Source organism: Cygnus atratus, chromosome 7 (assembly GCF_013377495.2).
Source record: "Cygnus atratus isolate AKBS03 ecotype Queensland, Australia chromosome 7, CAtr_DNAZoo_HiC_assembly, whole genome shotgun sequence".
Classification (NCBI taxonomy): domain Eukaryota; kingdom Metazoa; phylum Chordata; class Aves; order Anseriformes; family Anatidae; genus Cygnus; species Cygnus atratus.
In genome coordinates this window covers 29066877-29088422 of record NC_066368.1, presented here as the reverse complement: position 1 = coordinate 29088422, position 21546 = coordinate 29066877, and the positions used below count along the sequence as shown (strand labels likewise).

The following is a 21546-nucleotide window of genomic DNA, read 5'->3' as shown; positions in this document are numbered from 1 at the left end:
AGAGAAATTCAGGATGTCAGTGGAGGTCGGGGAACTGAGGAACTCTCTTTTTTTTGGCATCATCTGACTTCTGAATGGTGGCAATGTGGTTTAGCAGTGAACAAATATGGAGAATAAATGCAAAAACCTAAATGGACACTCCACAACAAGCTGACAAGCTGTGCAGTACAAATCTGTCAACCAGCCCACGTCAGATAATAATGCATCTCAGATAACATTGAAAAGTGTTCTGAGACAAACCACAGGTAGCAGTAGATTAACAGATTATCATTCACTTCAGAGTGCATTCATATACTTGTAAATGTCAGTCTTAAGGAAACAGTCTTTCCTTCTGTTTAATCCACTGTCTTCTGAAAATGAGATCAGTGACTCAACTTCTCCCAGCTGACTCCCCACAAAAGTGCACATTCACAGCTCATTGGGTCCCAGTTAGATCCTCACCCCACCCTGCCCCATTTAGCAATGCAGAAAGGACAAGAGGGTCATGATCTGCAAACAGAACAGTTGATTTAAATGTAGGAGGAGCTGCATGCTCACATAGTTGAATTCTCAAAACTAATGCATGAGGGAGACAGGCAACCTATGCTCTCATTTATGTCCGCTCGGTGAAACAAGGGGCGTCACTAAGTGTGCAAGCTTTCATTCCCGACTAAAGAGAAGAATTTTTTACCCTCAGTGGAGAGGAGAGCGTGCTTCCCAAAGGCTCCAGGACTGGAGACACAAGAATGAAGAATTCCTCCCTGAACTGCTTAGTGCAGTTGCATATGTTGAATACTATGTACTTATGTTGCATACCATGTGTTTCTTCAGGACTGCTTGGATAGAGCTGGTATCTCCATTTAAATTGGAAGTATTGTTATTTCATTCTATTACATTTATTCTTGTTTCTAATTATGATAATGTATCTATCATGCCTAGCATGGCTCCTTTCCAGCATTATAAATTCACCTATTCTTCAGTTTGCAAGAGCATTGGGTAGGTAGGACACATAATATAAATTAAATTCCCATTAATAAGGGTTTCCTCTTTTTCATACCTGTGACAGAGAGGCACATGAGTCACGCTGTTGGATATTTTGGCCTTTGGTTCATGGGAGCTCTGCAAGGAGGGCATCTCTTCTTCCTAAAATACAAAGACACAGATGGTAAAGCAAGAAGGTAGGCTCAAATCTTTTGAATGACAGGCTGGAGGAGCAGGTACCAAATTTGCCTCTGCAGTGCACCCAGAGCCACCACAGCTTGGGCCTTCTCCTCAGAAAGACTTCTCCTCACTTCAGGTCAGAGGGCTACATCTGAGGCTTGTAAATCAACTGGTGAAGTCTTCATCATTGCCTGTCTGTCTCAAAGTCCTACCAGGTGCTGAAGTAAAGGACTACCAGGGTTAAGGCTGAGGTTGAAGATATCACCTCCTGCAAAAAGTAGTATTAAAACATGCTGTCTCAGGACTCTCAAGGTCACAGATAGTGTCCTAATCTGTGCTGCAGAAACTCTGTATACATTACAATGCAATTAAGAAGCCGATATACCATCTCTCACAGGTGCCTGCTGTCTATTACTGATGGACAGAAATAGAGGCAATGTCACTATGCAGCAGTCATCACTCAATTTAAGATGTGCTCGATAGCAAAATTTTCAGGGCAGCACATCCTATCAAACTGCAGCCTAACTTCTTTGCATATGCTTCAGAAATTGGTATTTCAATATAGGGAAAAGATAAGCATTTTCAGCCATGCTATGAATATCATAAGTTATGCTTTTATGTTTCTGTGGAACTATTACTATAATTTCCAGATGGTTATTTCAATGTTTTTCATTTCTGGCACCTATAACAGTTTGTATTTTTGCCAGGGTTTACAAGGATTTCTCAAACTTTCTTTAATCTTCCAACACAGGGTTTAGTGAGAAGGCAGAAGTATTGTATTGCCCACTGAACAGAAGGGGCGGACGAAAGACACACACCTGCCCAGAATGATAGTCTGAGTTAACAGTGGAGATAACAATAGAAATAGGGAGAAAACTGGAAACCCCACTATGGTACTAAATGTTCTTCACAAGGAACTGTCATCTTCACAGATTTTGTTGCAGAGAATTGTGGGCAGGACTGCCCGAGGCTATGTTTTCGTGTATGTGTATGTGTGTGTGTGTCTGTGTGTCTGTGTGTCTGTGTGTGTCTGTGTGTGTGTGTACAGGGCCCACCCAAAGCACACTCAACTCAATGCAGTCTCCCAGTGATGGGTATGAACTGAAATGAATGGGGGTGGGAACACATAGAAAGAACGGGAAAGTGGAAGAACAAGGTAAGTCTCAAAGGGAATGCAACCAACATAGTATCAGATGTCTTCTGTTTTGACCAGCTAATGGTATGCTATCCCAGTTTTCATACCCAGTTGCCCATGGAAGCAAAAGCCAGGGGAGGCCATCAAGGTGAAAGCAGGCTATTTCTCCTCTAAATAAGTAAAAGAAAACAGCAACAAAAGCCAAACAGATTTTTATTAGACAAAGGTCTCTAAGAGGACCTTAAAAGCATGCACAGCTTGAAGCCTTTGTATCTGACTATTTAAAAAATGATATGTGTTGCTGTTTGTGTAATAAAATGAGGGCACTTCCCTCACTAGCGCTTGGTCTGCATCAGCAAAAAGAACCTGACAACAGCTGAGCTCTGGATCTGCAGCAGCTCGGCCAATGTTGGTGACTTTACACAGAAGATGTTTATCCCCTACTTTCAGAGAAGGCTCTTAGCACATCCCACAAGCCACATTTCACGTTCGACCTATCCTAGCGGGCAGCTTCTGCCACTCTTTCCTACCAGCTTCCGCTCTTTTCCCTCCCTGTTTAACGGGAAGGAATGTGGACGTGCCAGCAGAGTGCAGGCCACGAGCTGGCAGGCGTGGTCGGGGAGGGAAGCTAAGATTTCTGAGCCACTCTTTGCCGTCAAAAACCTCTTTGCAGTATGGTTTACAGTGGGGGAGCTCAGATGGCACAGGTTTTTCACCAAGTTATCACAGCAATCTCCCTTTCTGAGCATTAATATCATCTGCACCTGTGCTTTCCCTGCATAGCTTTCGGGCACTTCTGGCCAAGAAGAACAAAGCTGCTCCTCAGGGTCAAGTTCAGCCTCTGTGAAAGTGCTCAGCCTGCTCCTCCGGTGTGGGGCCGCATGAAGCGACGATGCTGTGAGCAGTGTGCTTGTGATCACCCAGCGTGCAAGTCTGGCACCTCTCCACTGCACCGCAGTATGTCCTGGGGACGTATGTCCCTCAGGCTTTCCAAATAATGAAGGTCGCTGCAGTCTCAGATCCTCCTGTGGGAGCTGCCAACGTGGAAAGGAGTTTTTTGAGGAGTGGAAAGTCTAACGGAAGTCTTTTATGTTGAAATTTAATAGGTAGATACTCCCAAAGCAGCTTGGAGAAATGGTCACACACATTTCATTTTAATAAGTGGAAAATATGTGGTCAGACTGACAGATTTGTCAGCCTCTTTTGGGCATTAAACCGCTATGTAGAAATGATGAAATCGTGTGGCATTTCTATCTCAAAGGTAAGGGGCCCACCTCTTACTAAGCTGTGCTGTTTGTGGTATTCATTTTTAATTGGCTTTTTTAACTGTGCAATTACAAGTGCGTTCTTAGCACCTTTCCAAGCCAGCATGGGTTCTCTGGGCCAAAGGCTCAACTTCGTAACTGCTTACCCTGCGCATAACTTCACGGGGAGAAGCCTTGTTACTTGTTCAGGAGCAGTGCTTGCAGACTGGGGCCCTCAAGCATTTTCATTGTTGTTGTGAAGGGAGGAAAAAAAGGATTCACTCCAGAAAGGTGTGACAGTCATGTTTTGAAATCAAAACAAAATAAAACAAAACAGGAGAAAAAAAAATTGGAAAAGCCATTGTTGGCTTGCTTGTAAGAGCACAATAAAGCTAACTCGATCATCTGCTCTAAAGTCTAGAGAGCTCTTGTGTGGGCTTATGAAGACCAGGAATAAAGCCAACTTGGCCCAAACAATGTCTCATTTGTTGACCACTTAGACTGCTGACTTTCCTTAGCTGGCTGTTAGATCTCACATTTTCATATGAGTGCAACGTGCGTTCCCCAGTTCAGCTTCCTTCTATGGCTGGATCAGATTCGCGTGTTGGAGTGGGAGGGTGAATTTCATTTCCTTGTGGTCTTATAGTTGAAATATGATGGTTGAGAGACATTATTCCTTTGAATGCATTTTTTCTGACAATCTGCTTTATATTTCTAAGTAGATCCTCTGAGGAAAATCTACTTTCCTTCCCTCCTTTCTCCCCCAACTTTTTTAGCTCCTCTCTCTGAGCCAAGGCTTTTTCCCTCCCTCGGATAATAAGTCAGGTGCATACCGCAGCAAAACAACATTTTAATCAATTAACAGTAATCCCTTGCTGACAGCAGTGCAATCACTCAGCTAGTATGATAAAGACACTCATCACAGGCGATTATGAGGAGATTAATTCCTTTAGGAATTGACTGTTGCTTCCCTGACAATAGCTCTGGGAGCAATTTTGTTTAGAAAGGTGTCTTCCCAGTGCAGGCACTTACCAATGTTTGCTTTCCCAGCAGTTCCTTGTCCCTTGTTCAAAGTTCCCATTCCCTGATTCTTTCCCCATGAAAAGGGGATTTATTAGCATAGATCAGAAATATAAATCTGGGTTACCGTATGTCAGACAAACAAACTCATCCCAGGAGCCAGGTGAGGGCAGAACATGTTTTTATTCTTTGGCCTACGCAGTACGAGGTTGCAGAGGCTAACAAAACAGGTAACACATTCGTACACGTTGCTCCAGCCAAGAAAATCTGGGAAACCCACGTCATAAAAATGGAAATAGGAGAGGCACTCCCCTAGCTGCCAGGGCCCAGCCTGTGGAGGCGCTGACCTGGAGCTAAAATGGTGTGGCTCTTCCCTCTCCCTCCCGGCCTGACCCCCCAGATCGCTATTCACCAGCTCACCCCCACGCCCTCCGGACACGCTCGTGTCTCTCCCCCAGCACTGCTGTCTGTGTCGCTGCCCTGCCATCTGGAGCTGCAGCCCCATTGCTCTGCGCCTCACTGCGTTTGGAGAGAAAGGCAGTCGGTGTGGGGAAGAGACACTTCCTGACCCTGCCTTGTGACTCCTCCAAGCACGGCGTCTGCTGTGAGAATTAAACGCCTCCTGCCTCCTCTGCTCCGTTTTGTCTCCAAAGACAATTCTTTTTCCCTTGCTGAAGCGTCGGACATGGCCCCCACTTCCCTCCTCGCTCGAGCTGTGTGTAGCACAACAGCCAGAAAATGAGGGCCCACAGCCCGGGGGAGAACCAGCGCTCAGACATGAACAGCCTGTGCATGAAGGTTTGGGGCAGGGCTTGTCAAAGCCTAATGCTTCTGCCTCTTGTCGCACAGGTAGGCTGTGCTGATGGAAGGCCTGTTTTATGGCTAGTGAGATCCAGCCACAAGCGTTTCTAATCATCGCTCAAGGGAAGTACCAGAAGATGTGAATTGACGCACAATCCAGATGCACATACAGATGCCAAGGCTCTGCCAATGTCACGACAACTTTTTCTTAATACAGTCCTGATACTAGACACCAATTAAAATCAAGTCTGACCCAAGACCAGAGCAATTTCATGTAGGGAAAGAACAATAGAGCATTAAGTGAAACCCACAGAACCTCATGGATAGAGGAGGAAAGCTCAGGGATTTCTGGTGACAACCTGTTCTTGAGACCTTTGGGGAGACTTCGGCCTGAAAAGGTTTGGCACCACTGGAATCCCCAAAAGATCCTCAGATACAGGAGCAAGAAGCCAGGGAGGGCACATCACGGCACAAAGGGTGGCTTGAAGCCCGCCCAGCGAGCCAGCTTGGGGCTGGCCTTGCCACCCCACTTCCCTGGTGAGGGACTACTGCAGCGATCCGTGGGACAGCTGGAAGCCAAGGACAACGGGTTACCCTAAGTGCTGAGGCCTTTCCAAAGCATATCATCAGGGGGAAGAGGGACTTGAGATACGGGGAGGCAAATCGCCATGCTGCCAGCCCTGTGTCCCAGCAAGAGCCGAGACGCTGCCCGCGAGCAGGGCTGGCAGTGCGGGCCAGCGCCTATGGGACCAGCTTCTCAGGCTGCTCCCACTCGGAGCAGCGCCCTGGGAGGCTGTGTGCCAGCAGGGAGGGCTAACGAGGTGGTGAAATTTCATTTCATGCCGAAATCTAGAGACAAGGCTCGGCTAGAAATGGCCACTGGCCAAGTGGTAAAATAAATGAGGCCAGTGTCAGGAATAAATCCAAAATGCTGGAAAACACCGGAGCTAATCTAACATCAGGAACAGTATTTTAAGGCAGACTGACACGTAAGCAGCAGTGTCAGTGAAGGGAGAATATTGAATTAGTCCCACATGAGCTTTTGGCTGCGCTTTCTTTGCACACATTTGCATCTGATTCAGTGCAATCCAAGTCCTGTAAGCATCATGTAAATGGTGGGATTTCCCCAGATCCTCTGCATTTCTGTCTTTGCAGTGCCATCACTGCTTCTTGCTCCTGTCGTAGGACTCTTCAGAGGCCCCTCCAGGAGTCCAGGAGTTTGCCCATGGAGACTCGGGGGCACCTGAATACAGCAGGCACACAGAAGGGGCAAGTTCTCGTATCCCTGTCCCAGATACCTCACGTAATCAGAATGAATGTGCCATTGGAGCTGCCTTAGATTTCCCTAGTTCCCCCTCGTGCTGCAGAAACCTCAAGGAGTGATTTGGCAGAGTCACAGCAGGGTGAGTGAGCCTGACTCACGCTTCCTTGGGTACGGAGATGAAGCCACTGGGTTCTGAAGTCAGAGCAGGGTCACGGTGTCTACCCAGACCATGCCTGGACTCTAATGGGTAACCTGCAAGCTGCAGAGCAAGGGGGCCACGCATCTGCCACAGGAAAGTGGGAGGAAGTGCAAGGAAAATGAGCTGAGATGATTGCAAAGGAAGCCCCTCTGCCAGCCACGGGCTGAGCAGTGCTCAGTCACTGCTGTCAAAAACTGCCTGGCGGTGTAGATGTGGATGTTACACCAGAGCCCGCATAGAAGCAGAGTGATTCATTCCATTTCGTTATGAAATGATACCAAGCACCATAAAGTGTCAGCTTTCAAGTTCATAATTTATAAATTAAGCATAAATAGCCCGTATTCTGAGCTCCTCTCCAGCCACTCATTTATCTTTCCCCTGTGGAAAATTAATGAGTCCATAAAATAGCTTGTAAATTTAGAGCAGTCATGTTTAAAAAAAAAAATCAACAGTGCAACTTTCCTGGAGACTCTGAAGCATTAGCTGGCTCCAGCCACTGCTCTTAATCGCTGGTCTTAGGTGTGCTACCGTGCTACAGCAAAAAGCTAGGACTCCTGCTGCAGACCAGTGCCAGAGACAAGATAAAGCACTCCGTGGTTATTAGGCAGCCCTAGTACAGCAATCCCTGCTTTCAGCAGCCTGGCAGACAGCTTCCTTCAGGGGCTGTTGAGGACTTAACATCTTACCCAAGATGTCGGGAGAAGAATTAGCAAGACAATTTTTATAATCAACTTTTCTAAGTGGAAAATTCACCCGAGGCAAAACTTCTGGTCTGTGGGAAGGAAAACGAAGAGAGCCAGCTCCGCCAGCTCTGCATTTCCACTAAGAGAATTCCCTGCGGAGTCCTTTTGCTAGTTTGTGACCTTTTAGGCTTGCTTCTGGACAAAAAGCTGTGTTGGCTTTACAAGACCCTCTGCAACTTTGCAAGGACCTGTATTCCTGCCTGGTGTGCGCATTTATCGATCCCACGTAAAGATCAGAGAGGGACAGCAGGCGATCAGAGGGGTGGAGGAGACTGCTGGGCTGAAGGACAGGCTGAGGAGGCACGATGCTCAAGGGGCTGGAGCTGTGAAGGAGCCCACAGCAGAGGAGTGCAGAGACAATCAATAGGCTGGTCTGGAGGGCACTCACATGGGTACAAATGTGGATTTCCATGCCCAGTCTACCTCCATTCTCTTCTGCCATCTCTGGGGACTTCACTCAACACCAGACAAATGTCCATGAAGCCTATTAAAAGCCAAAAACATTCCTGCACAAGAATTCCAAATTCCTGCTTGCTGCTCTGTGCTGGGGCAGGGATGCTAGAAGAGGAGACAGGATTTCGTGGCTGCTGCAGCAAGCTAAGTCACAGTAAGGGCTGTTATGTGTCACAAGGGAGGGTGATAGCAAGAGATGAAGGATGATATGGCTGGAGGATGAGCTCCATGATTTTCTATTCATTTTTTATACTTATGCTTCACATTTGGAGGGATTTGCTCAATGAAGATTTTTTGCTAAAAAATTATTTCACAAAAATGAACTCTTTTTAATTGCACAGGAAAAACACACAAACACACACACACACACACACACATTAGAATAAACAAGGCAGAATTAACAAGGCACAGAGATTATTTTTCCCCTTCTGGATACATGTATGAGTATGTTTTGTATTCCTTCTTCTGTATAGTATAAATATGACTGTCATGAACAGTAGGTCGCTATGACAATTTATGACAAAAGTGGCAGATTTTATTAGATGTAATGTTAACTTATTCATTAAATTCCTACAATCAAACATTAAAATGGATACTATTCCTGTGGGGACAAAATGGAGAGATGAACATAATAACATTATCTCTGCTGCATGTAAAATATTCGTAATTGAGCAGAAAGCCTGATCCTGAATGCTTACAAATATAAGGCCGGGGAAGCAAATGTGATTGGATTTCTTATAATCTAATCATTTTGCTCCATATGTGGCCCCCAATCTGTTTAGGATTGTTAAAATTCCTGGGTATTGTAGTGCCTTCCCCAGAGACGGCCGGGAAGGGCTGAGGACAGCCTGGACCAGATGGGATGCCAGTGACTCCAGCCAGCAAAGGCAGAAAAGAGGACAGCGGTTAACTCCTGCTCAGCCGGCCACCACAGAAGATGTCTGTAAGGAAAATTAATGCAGTCCGCTTTCCTGACAACACTGTAACATGCACTTTGTAGCTTAGTGCTCCTGGGAGCAAGCTGCTGCAGCCCCTGGAGACACACAGAGCATAGACCAGTAATCACATCCTTCTGAAAAACTGTTCTGTGCTTCAGGTGGAAATTTTGGTTGCTTGTAAATTCCCATGGAGATGTGAAGGAGGGAGCTCTCCCTGGGGCCCAAAAGGGAAGTGAAATGGTCTAAGCGAAACCAGTACCCACAAGGTGAAAGGCCTCTTGGCCAGATCGAAGGTGTTTGTAAAAAGCTTATGCAGTACCGCAGGATCAGAGATTCTTCCTCCAGACAAGTGAAATTTGGTAGGCCTGTGCTTGATTTAAGAGCAAGAGCCTGGCTGCTCAACATTCCCTGCTGCTCTCCAACTTGTCATTAGGAGGAATTAAACCGGCACTTGAGAACCTCTGCCATAGAAAACTGTTGTTTGTTGTGATGTTCCTTGTTCACAAGGGTGGATTAGTCCTATTCATATGTGTTTAATCCTTTGGCATGTAAAACAAGCAAGACTGTAGCTAAAAACAAAATATAGGAATTATCATATTAAAATGGCGCACTGATTACGGACAATGCCACTTCTTTCCTTTCTGTGACTTTGGCAATTGAAATCTTCAGCAGCTTCCAGCTGAACTGAAACCCTCACGTTATTATTCCTTACCTGCCCCAAGTGATTTGCTGCTTTGAAGGGAATTTTGTAGGTGCTTTCTAAGGCATTTTTAACAAGACTTAACCTAAAATCCTGAAAGCCTGGGGGTATGGTAAAAGGAAAAGGAAATGAAAATAGCAGCTCAGGACCTTCAATATGTTTTCCTCTTTAATTCATAAAGAAGCTGTTAGTGTAATACTGCATCCTGGCTGGGGACTTGAAGATTCCTATGTTGCACTGAATTTACTCTTGTGGAGGAACAAATTCTGCCACAAAAATAGGGAATTTTCCCAATAAATTTTATATAGTACCCTCAGAAGCAATCTCTTACATCCTGGAAAATCAGAGCTTTGCATAGGAAATCTCCCCTATATCACCTGTACTATTGGTCTCTGGATTCCTCTAACTAACTACTACTACTCTTAAAAATATGGAATAAGAATATGGTGAGGGATAATCATATTTCCATATTTTTTAGATGGCTGCTTACTAAAAGACCCTTCAAGGCTATCTTTTGTTTCAATAGTATCAGAAAAAGAAAGATCATTTTCAAGTATAAAGGCAGCAGCATCTTATTCCCTGGCAAGGGATGTCTAAGCAAAAAACTTCATCTGCAATTTCAGTATTTATAGCGATTACCACTATATAATCCTCTGGAGAACTTCTTAACAGAGACATACCAAAGAGGGTATTGGGTCCAAAATACAGCAGGCCACTGGCTTTTTATCCTACAAAGCCAATATGCGATGCTGGGACAACCCACTATCTTCCGAAACAACCTATTCCTTTATTTCCTGCTGCAGGAAAATTCCAAGTCTGCTTTTCACTTCAGAGCAATTCCCTGTCTCTCCTGCTTATTAATGCCACTGAATAGGAACAGACCAGAGCTTTTCTTATCAGACAGGCCTTTGAATGTTGTGCATTGCCAGGGCTTAACAAAACCTGGAAGAAATATCAGCAGCTGCCCCACGACTGTACCCTCGGTGAGCTTTAAGCTCCAGACTTTTGCTTAGGCTTGTCTTTCACAGTTTCAAAGGGAAGTGTGATTTTGGAGCCAAAGCTGTCTAAGAAGATATTTTTTGAGCAGTAATACTAACCATCAGTATGTTAACTTCTCAAGGACCTATTAGCTCTAGTAGCTGTCAAGCAGTGATTCTGACAATCCCTCCACTTGGGAGGGGATTTTTACAGAAATTTGCACCCCCCTTCCATAGCCAGTAGGACAAGTTAGAAGCTAGAGTCTTTTGCCAAGAGGAATGGATTGTAACTTACAGCCATGGAAAACGCAAAATACATTAGGATGCTATAATCATGCCAACGGATCAGATACGGAACATGTTCAAAAACATCAGACAGCCATAGCTACTTCCACTCAGTGCTATGAACACAGGTTGTAAATCCTCATCAGTTAAAAAGATATTTTACAGACAGATACGTAGCGGTAAGCCGAAGACTAATTTTGACTTAGTTGTTCATAGAATATATGTGTGCACACGCGTAAAAGACAGAAGGGGGGAATATTACTTGCCTTGTAACGGAAAGATTAGATTTCTATTTCCCCATGCATTTTTAATGTGCTTACAGAGTTTCACGAAACAGAGCTCCCTGAGCAGGCCTGGGGGCACGGGGAAGTTGTCTGGGTGGGCAACTGCCTGGGCTACAGCCAGGCCCTGATCCAGACGGACTGTGAACGGGAACACCACTGTCACTGCTCCACAGTGCGTGGTACCGATGGTGGGGACTAGATCTCTCCTGGCCCTTCATGCCGATGCCACCTCCTGATGAAGGCAGCCTGACCATCTCAAAAGTAGGTTGCCAGCATGAGGAACTTCCTCGTCAGAAATGCTCATGGTCGGTTTTTGCACCCACCTGCCAAGTAGGAAGGCGCTATCGGTTACCGGAGGCGTGCTGGGCAGGCTGTCCCTCCTACAGGCTCTGAGCATCACTCCAAGCATCCTTTAGCAGAGCATCCCGTGAAAGAGCAACGGAATGCTGCAGGCAGGGTGTGCTGTGGGACAGCTGTGAGGGAGTGCAGAACACTCCTCTGGCTTGTGGGATCCTTTACCAGAATACAGAAACCAGGACTACAACTGCTGGAAATACACACCTGAAGTGTCTTTGAGAGCTTCAGGCTAGCTCCCTGTTGGTCTGACTTCTTGCTCTGGTTTCATCTGAGTTCCTTTGTTTTTAGTGTTACCGATCTGTTAGCAGAGCTGCTACATAACAGACTGTAAGGCAAGTCTCTGATGTCAAAGGTGGCCACCACTTGCATTTGTGAGAGGTGTTGATGGCCAGCAGGGTTGGGACAAGAGCAGGATCCCTTGAACAGCCCTCCTGAAGTCACTGATTCAGCTCAGAGGCACAGCAGGGCCTGCTCATTATAGACTACCTTTTTTTTTTTTTTTTAATTGAGAAGTCTGTCGTATCAATTTTATGTCAAATCAAGGGTTTGATTTATCGCTGTTGTAACTCCACTGAGTTCAGTCAAGCTCTATGAGTCATAAATTTAGCTCTTACTTTCTCAGTAGAGAATATGTAGTTTTTCTTTGAGACTGTTCCAGTGAACCTCTAAATCTACCGATGTACATCCAGCAAAGCATGTAAGCACACATACACAGAAAGTATGCGCAAAATCACGGAGGAAGGAATTCGACTACTTCTATAGTAAAACCACCTTGTCAACCTCTTTCACCTGACATCCCTGTTCATATTATTCAGCAGGAGACGGAGTGCTCCTTCAAGCATTTAGCTAAAACTACAGGCAGTTTTCAGATGCCCATTACTTGCCCTGGAAGCTGAACTGTGCCCTGGGGAACGGCTTGCCTTGAGGGCAGTGGGGAGGTTCTGGGGGGTGAGACAGCGAGCTCACCTCTGCTCACTGCCACTCAGGAGTCCCTCCAAACCTCAGCAACAACATGCCACAGTCCCTGCACTTATGGCTGATACCCTTTCTTTTGCGCCCTTTTTTCATTGCACATTCTTTTGATGCACCTCATCCAACCTACATTTCCCTCTTCCATGCCTGGTCCAGGAACTTACTGAATTTGCAGCACCTTTTTCTCATGCTTCTCCTTCATTAGGAGAATGGTTTGCTTCTGGCTAGGTGCTTATATTTTCATTAGTTCATACGGTTTCATTAGTTCCAAATGGACATTTCCTGATGTCTGTTACATGGACATCTTTTAGTCCTGCTTTTTCTAGCTGTCCAGCAAACATCTTGCAAGGTCCCTCACCAGCTCCATGGTGCCAAATCTCTGATCATACAGTGTCTGTATCAAGGCTCCCACATGCTGTCCCCTTGGTAAAAGCCCAGTTGCTCAGAAAATCCTTTGTGCAACTAAATTTTAGGAAAGCATTGATAAACAACGTCTTAATTTTTCCTATCATCTTCTGCAGTAAGAGTAAACACACTGTAAATGTTTCTCTCCATTGTATCTGTTGATGAGAAAATCTTATGGCTAGGTTATGTAAAATCTGTGGAAACCTCCTCCTACTTCTCACTTACCTACCCTTCTTCTTAGCAAGCTTTTAGTCTTGGGAAGGTTTAAATAATACAACTCCAAGTCCAGGGCAACAACGGTAAAGGGTTACTGCAAGTCACTCTCTCCAAACACTGAATTTATTTTAAAATAAATAAGAGGCCTAGCCTCCAGACCATCCTCTGCCTTTGAGCCCCACAAAGTGCCTGCCCAGAAGCCGATGCAGCTTTCTGGGTCTTGCCCTTCCAAGCAGACCTGAAGAAGCAGAGTAGACGTCCTCACATAGATGAGCTCAGGACTCATGTCCCAACATCTCAGGCCAAGAGGCCAAGAAGAAACAAGCAGCACACGTGTCCCGGCCGTACCCTGCTCTTGCTCAGCAGGAGCAGGTCTTTTCAGGACCACAGCTTTGCTGCAACTGCTTTGCAGCCCCGATCGCAGAAGGAAGTGTTTGTACTGGTTGTAGGCAGTTTCCCATGCACCTTTTCCCTGCTTGCTCCCCCAGCCACAATACAGCCCAAGCACTTTTGGAGTTTTTTCCCTACAAATCCTCTGCCAGAAATCTCCACAGCTCCAATGCTGTAGATTCCCGACAGTCTTCAAAGGATTGCTAATTCCTGCGTGCACAAAAAATGCAGAGCGTTCCCTCCCTCAAAGCTCTTCTCCCTTCCCTTCTGTGAGCCAGCCAGCACCTGTTGGGCCACAACCAGCATAACTGAAAGCACACTGGAGAAAGCCTGACACTGCTGCAGTGCTGTGGGCAAGGAGCTTGCACGCTCCGTGGACCTGCTCCATCAAGCTGCTAATGCAAGACATTTTCTGGAAGCAACCGGTGTGCCCCTCGCTGGCTATTAGTGTGGGCTAACAAGGGTTAACCGCTCTCTGTCTCGCCCCCTCCTCCTCCTCTATGCGTTTCTGTCAAAGATCTGCTCCCTGGCCAGCCAGAGCTGGGATTAGGCTGTTAGCCGGCTCGCGGACACCCTGTGCAGGAACCAAGTCCCGCTGTCTGGAGGCAGCACACACGGGCATCACACAGCTCTCCCGAAGGAGCTCCGGACCTGAAAGAGCAGCAGGCAGGAGCTGGAAGATTTCAAAATTCTGCAAGTTTAAAATTACCTTTGAAAAGCCCCAACCTAACAAAATATCACAACTCTTTATTTTTTTCTTTTCCTGAAAGACTGCAAGCGTTTTAGTTATAATGACTGTTCAGGAGCCATATGGAAAAATCAGTTCTGTCCTGTTGAACTGGTTGCACAGTTGTGGTTTTCATCTGTCTACAGAGATCTGAAAAGTCTATGTTGTTTTATTGTATGCTTTTTCAGCAAAGAAAGCAAGTGGTCTGGGGATCATCCGGCCAGAATCACAAAAGGTAAGCAGAGCATTTTTTGTGTAACATATTTCAGGAGTCTAGAAGTACACTGTTTGTGTAACTGAGTGAAATCAGCCTTCAGGACGATGCTCTCTTTGGGATAAGCTGATTATAGGTTGGTCGGTCACCTGGTTTGTTTGTTTTTCCTGGACAAGAAAAGCTGAGCTGCCGTGGTGTCAGTGTGGTTGGTGAGATCCTGTCATTCGAGCAGCAGATAGGCTTTTTTTTTTTAAATCCTCTGTGAAGCGCAAGAAACACGGATTACATATTCCACTGTCAACTGTCAAAGGTAAAGCAAAATATTTGGAATTATATTTTTGATGTGTAAGCTATATTTTGACTACAAGAATAACAAAGTGGCAGAGAATCAACTCAGATTCATAAGAAAAACTATTCATAAGGAAAACTGTTAAAAAAACATTAAAACTGGTATCTTCTCAACCATTCTTTTGACTTGTTTGGATTGTTATTTAATCTTACATTCAGCCAGGTGCTAAGATTATCACAGACCTTTTGAAAGAGGAAAGGAATATTCTAATTATTAGGATGTTAAGTAGGACATTCAGATGATCTGGGAGTGATAATTTTAATAATCTCAGTGATTCTGAAGATATACATCACTGGGAATTTGGAAATAAGTGATGAAAAGTCTTGTACATGGAAGTCTGCAGCGTATTCAGTACTACATTTAAACGTGCAGATCTTGAATGGATTTATAACAGAACTGGCTCTTTTATAGACTCATTTAGGTGAATCATAATGATCAGCAGCTCTGCTGAGTTGTAGACTGAGTGCTGAAGTCAAAAGCACCTTTGCAGACACCGAGAGGAAATGGCTGATCTCAGAAACAAGTAAAAATTACAAAGTATTGAACCTTTGTCTTTTATGTTCTCTTCATCATTGACTGATAATCAGATTCAAGCAGGATCTTTACTCCTTCTTGCTGTTTGTAAGATGCAAACTACTTTTCCCATAAAGGGATATTGCTCACAGAGCTCCCTCTGCTTTCCAAATCCCTGAGCTACAGCTGTCACCTGTTTTTAAAGGTCTATTCCCTTCTCTTTAAAGCCTTTCCCACTTCTGTATTTTCCCCTTTCCAAAGCAAAATGTGGCAGAGAGAAAAGGTTGCAAGGATAATCAACAATCTCACATAACAGTGTACTGTCAAAATTTTTTCTGAACTGGAGCCTCCTGTGTAGTTCTGTACAATGTATAAAGAACAGTTCAAATAACATAGGCATTTTCATAGGTGAGCTCTGGAAGTGTTTGAGCAGTGTATTTTTCTTTCATAGATTTGAGAAGCTGATAATAAAGCCTTTTGACAAAAGGGGGTGGGCATATATGATTTCTGAAACCCAGTAAGGGTGAATACTATAGAGCTGTTACAGTTCCAGTGAGTAGCAAATGCTGCAATGGTCTGGAAGTGATGCAGGTATGAAAGATGTATAATTCACAACCTCAGAAGGATTTATGCAGCTACCCAAACAACAAGATAGTTACCTTCCAAATTAGATGCACACAACTTAAAATAAATTTAGAATTAATGTAGGGCTACTTATTCAGGATCTGCCACTTTTCATCAAACAAGATTTCACCCAACTCTGAATAACTTGTTTTGGTCTTCCTTACATATACCTATCATCATGAGAGATGTGCAACCTGTATGAAAAAAATTCAATGACCTCTGACAGAAAGCATGTTTGGGATAGTGACCGCCTGTGAGTTTCAAAATAAGTTCCATTACAAATAACCTGGCTTTGAATTTAGTAAATGAATATTATAAACCAGGAAAAATTGTAATATAATTCTCCATTCATTCCATCAGCAATGAATTTTTTTTTGGCATGATATTGCATTTGTGCTACATTGACTATGTGTATATATATGTATGTAATCCTATAATTAAAGACTTGACAGCAGCTTCTGCCATTAAATCTTTGCAATGAGATCTGAGAAAAATATTTCTCTGTGAATTAAAAACAATTCAGCAAAGTGGAAACTGGTCGTTTGAATGCCTGGCTTGCTGTGATTATGATCAATATCACTAATGGAACAAAAATATAAGGTCACTGATTTTCTCCCTCAAGACAGCAGTTTACATTCACTTTTGTCATTTCACTTTGCAGTATTGAAGATGTCTCTGTGCTGGTTTTATCTGCCTCTCCATCTTCTCATGGCTGCTTGCTTGTGTCATTCCATCAAAGCACCCACCAGCAGTTCACAACAGAGCTTCAAGAGCAACCTCTTCAACTTCTACCACTCTCTAATTCTTGCCGATGGTAAGGAAACCACAATTCACCTGCTGAAGGATATCCCTAAAAGGTAAGAGCAAGTCAGTCACTCCTGTTCTCAGGTACTTCCCTTCCCCATGACACCAGTAGCTGCACACTACCAGCACAAGTCAAGAGTCTGCAGAGCTCCGTCAGTATCCACTGAATTTCCTGAGACACACCATGCTCTGTTTCTGTCCAGCTCACATGTCCTCTGATGTTTGTTATTTTGCCCAGTCTGGAGACCCCCAAGACAAAGTTCAGGTTCACATGTGCACTGCAGACAGCTTTCTGTGGTGGTACAGAACTGGGGGGCTCCAACAGCAAACAGCTGTCGCATAAAGAACCTGGCTTCAGAACTGCAGACACATCATCCTTCCTACATTGGCTGTAAAAGACAATTTTACCAAACTAGCTACCCCAAAAATCAGTAGAACATGTATACAGACTTTTCTTATTAGAAAAACTTCTGTCAGCATCCTGCATGCTAGAAAGGTTTCAGATGAATGGAGCTATTGCTCACTAAGATCAAATATGCTTTTTATGTGGAAATTCCAGATTCCTCACTTCCTCCAAATAGCTGCAAAATTTGGTGCCCTATCTAAATATTACAACTGGCGCTGCATATTAGGCAGGAAAGGCTAACTGATCTGCCTGTTTAAGAAGAGAGGCACTTCAATTGGTTTAATCAGAATCCTTTGAACAGTGACCAACACATACAGATTTTGATGTACATCTGAGCAGAGCAGTCATGGAGCAGAGGATGAGCCAGATTGTTTGGTCTTGATACACGCTGCATAGACTGGAACATGGTACATTACATAACACGACGATGCTCACAAGAGCAAAACTAGAAGCTCTCCTTTTTGAAGGGAAATAGGTATTTAAATCTCAGAACAGTGAATTATACTGTACTATTGTGACTTAACATTAAGGTTTCTACTAGAAATCAAAGACAACAAAAAAACAACAAAAAAGTCAGTGTAGCATGATCAAGTAAGAACCTTATGAGACCTGAAGTCATCCAAGAAGGAAATCAGATGACAAGATTTGGCTTAAAAGACTTGAGAATGTGGAGCTGTTTCCAGTGAAAGTTAACTCCAGACCAGTAGCCACATCCCGAAAGCAAGCCAGACCTTTAGGCTGACATAATCCATCCATAATGAATACGCTTGTCTCGCCAACAAACAAACAAAATTACAATTGCCTACATTTAACTGCAGAGTGAGTGACCCAAGTCCAAACATTTTTGTGGCTGTACACTGTCAACGTTTACAGAAACAACAAAAAAAAAAGTGAGACAGGAGGCTGGGCTTTACTGTAAATAAGAAGGAATAAAAAATTTACTGAGTAGACTGAGGCCCCTTGGTACTATTAATACACAGCAGCCTCTGTCACAAAAGCAAGTTAGAACAGAACTGTCTGAACCTGCCATTGATGCCTGATAATCTCCAGGACTGGCTAAAACCATTTAATCTTCGTCTTACACAGATGAAGTCCTAGATATTCAAGCAGATATGAGCAAACTCAGAGCTTTCACTGAATTCCAGACAGGAAATCTGGGGGGAAAGTGTACCAAATTGCCCCAGAGTTAGCCAACAAGTGGTTATCTATAAGGCAGCTTACCACGTTCATCATCCAAAATAACCAGGTAAGTATTGAGATATGCTGTTCACCTGAAGCGTACTAAAATTCAGTGGGAAAAAAAATACTGCCTGTGCTAAGTGGACAAGACTTCCAGCAATGATTTGTGAATTAGAAAAAAGCACAGCGTATGTTCTTCCCACAGCTGAAAGGTTCAGACATCCTGCAACTGAGATGCATCCTGTTGTTGATGCACCTCAAAAGGGAGCAGTCATCTCTACCCACAGTGGAAAGACCACATCAGAAGGGACACTTAGTGGTAGACTTGAATTTCTTGAAGCTTTCGCTCTGTTTCTAATCCACGTTTACAGGTACTACTTTGTTCTGGAGGAAGGCAGAGCCCTGGCACCTTTCTCAATAACAGTGACCCCCTGTGATGTTCCCATCGAATGGAGCATACTTGTGCACAAGGCTTCAGCGAGCTTCCTTGGAAAAGTAGCACAAGGTAAGACCTTCAGCCTTCCTGAGCAGAGACAGACAAAGCCTAAGATTTTCATAAGGAGTGTTGTTACAGGAAGTTTGCCACAAGCTTAAACATCTCTGAACTCTACCATGGAGAGGACGCCCATGTCTCCATAGGTGATATTCGCAGTCCATGGGATTTTGCCATCAATTCAAGTAAATTAGAGATTACATCTATAAATATCAAAGTTTCAGGGTAATATTTGGGAACCACAGTGGGTGTTTCTGGTACCACACACATGGATCAGCTTCATTAACTGTTTGTTCTTTCCCTGTCTTCCCTCTGTAATCTTGCCTTCTGTGACAAAGCTAAGCTGATAGCAGTAACGTTATGACATTGCAAAACACACTGCTTGTAGCCCTGGATCTCCATGTGTTTTTAAAACCACCTTCTTCCTAAGGAAATCTTGCTACAAAGCATTATCAAGGCAGGCTTTCCAGTCAGCCCAGCCAGAGGGAAGAGCTGTCTCGGACATTTCTCTGTGGCTTAGGCCACCTGAACCAGTCATTGTCTGGTTTATTTCCCAGTGATGTGCAGAAGATTTAGCCATTTGATTTTCCAAGAGTATTTACCATGGCAGTGGGCATTATCCTGACTTTAGCCTAAGAGGAAATTCCATTTTTTCATGATTTCTGGAATGATTTTTTTTTTAAAAAACTAAGATCTGAAAGCTGCCACTAACAAGTTCTTTCCTGTCAGACAGATAAACCCAACTGAGGAGTTCAAATATTGTTCTTTTAGAAGTGATGTATTTCCTCTTCATAGGAGACAGAGGCACAAAACTAAAATAAACTCCTTTCACAGAAAATGAGTCTCCTTGAAGAAAAATACCTAAATAAAAAGCTAGTGGAAGAAGAAAATTGTAGGTGCATCAGGCACAATAAAGTTCAAGCTTGTGCGAGCTGTGGTTTTATAATTATAGTCTTTTTGAAAAGAGTTCCACGACTGCACTGTTAAAATAAAAGCCACTCAAATTTTCTTTTAATAAATTGCCAGTAGCAAACAGCATCTTTAGCTATAATTATTTTCAGGAAGGTAGAAAGTAGGATGTTCCCTGACACAAACAAGGAAACCTAAGCAATGTGCTTTGACATCTATGAAAGCAAAAGTTACACGTCTGCTTTTTGCTTGCAGGTGACCACGATACACACGATGTCTCAAAAGCCCAGAAGGCTACAAGCTTTGTGTCAACCATTTTCAACTACAAGGGAAATTCTGTAGAGACTTACATGGGCATGTCTTCTCATTCTGCCCTCTACATGCTGGAGTTCTTATCCACCGAGCGTGATACACACATCACCGTCTACTTAACAACTGACACAACATCTGGGCACCTCTATCCAGAACTGCCGCTGGATCCACGCTTAGATGTGATTGGCATTGGCCATACAACAGTGACTCTGACCTGGAAACACAGTCCCTCTGTCTTGCAACATAGAGAAAACATACAATACTGTCTTCTAGTTAATGAAAAGCACAATTATAAGAGCTTGTGTGCTGCTGAGACTGCGACCAGATCCTCTGGAATGAAACTGCCAGCTACGTTAGCTTTGTCTCTCTCCCCGTACCTTCTTGAGCCACAGCAGGTGATGATATTGTCCAACAGTGAGCTGAGCATCATCAACAGAGTGAGCAGTGGGGAAGTCAGGCAGATATGCATGGGTACCAAGAACACTTACACTGTGCCCAATCTCAGTCCCAACACTCAGTATTATTTTGACGTTTTTGTTGTCAATCTCCTCACGAACGCCAGCGCTGCTTACACTGGGACATTTGCAAGAACTCTGGAAGAACCTGAACCTAAGGTGATGGAGCTGAAAGATGGGAAGGTGATTCAGGTTGTCCTGGATGGAAAACAGCAGAAATTCCACACACTGCAGTACCAAGCAAGGCACAAGAAAGTACAATTTACCTTTCAATTGTGTCGTGGTCAAGTACGGGTTCACATAACAAAGAATGGTAAAACAGTGGCATCAGAAAACATTTTGGGACTGAGATATTTGTCACTGAAGGGAAAGCTGCTGGACACATACCTGGTGCAGCTGAGGTCCACAGAGGAATCTAACTCTTCTGTGAAAGTACAGGTCTCCTCTCAATTCAACAAGCCCTTATTCCCACTTCTTCCAGAAAGGTTAAAAATCAAGTCTTTCAGCAAACTGAGGACCTGCAATTCCATCACCATCGCCTGGCTAGGAACGCAAGAGCAGAGCAAGTACTGCGTGTACAAGAAAAGGATTGAAGAAGATCAAGTGTGGATGGAACTGCGGAGCACAGACAGGTGCTCTGGACCTGAATCTCGGCACAAGTCAGAGAAAGTGCTGTGCAAGTATTTCTATGATGTCAATCTCCAGCGAGCTGTCACCACTGAGACCATCAAAGGGCTGGATGCTGGGACACTTTACTTGTTTGATGTTTACCTCATTGGGCCATCTGGCATCCCTGTCAAATATGACAGCAAAGTTGTGAAGACCAGGAAAAAATGCTGAAGGTTCTTCACAAAATGTTTTGGAATGAATGAAGACTTATCAAAACCTATGCCAATCCATGCCACAGCCCGTACAGTTTAATATATGCTGACAAAAAAAAATCTAAAGCTGTGAGATTCTGCAGAGGAAGGATCTTAGGTTAGACCATTACACTTACTTGTGCATCTTCTCCTGCTTAAGTTTTTCTCAGCTGTCTCA

At 44.1% G+C, this 21546-nt stretch overlaps 2 protein-coding genes across 8 annotated transcripts in view; one reads left to right on the top strand and one right to left on the bottom strand.

The window, feature by feature from the left end:
* The window catches only part of CCSER2 (coiled-coil serine rich protein 2), a 152480-nt gene that overhangs the window by 122536 nt on the left and 8398 nt on the right, over nt 1–21546 (bottom strand). For all 7 annotated transcript variants that reach the window (XM_035540037.2, XM_035539983.2, XM_035539993.2 and 4 more), the window contains exon 2: nt 1037–1122. The gene's annotated coding sequence lies outside the window, so the exon portion shown is untranslated. The remainder of the gene's footprint in view (nt 1–1036; nt 1123–21546) is intronic.
* On the top strand, nt 14954–21348 carry LOC118244832 (protein NDNF-like). The gene is made up of 3 exons (XM_035540113.1): nt 14954–16807; nt 18711–18844; nt 19997–21348. Exons 1-3 carry the CDS (start codon nt 16533–16535, stop codon nt 21346–21348), a joined length of 1761 nt encoding a protein of 586 aa, XP_035396006.1. The 5' UTR covers nt 14954–16532.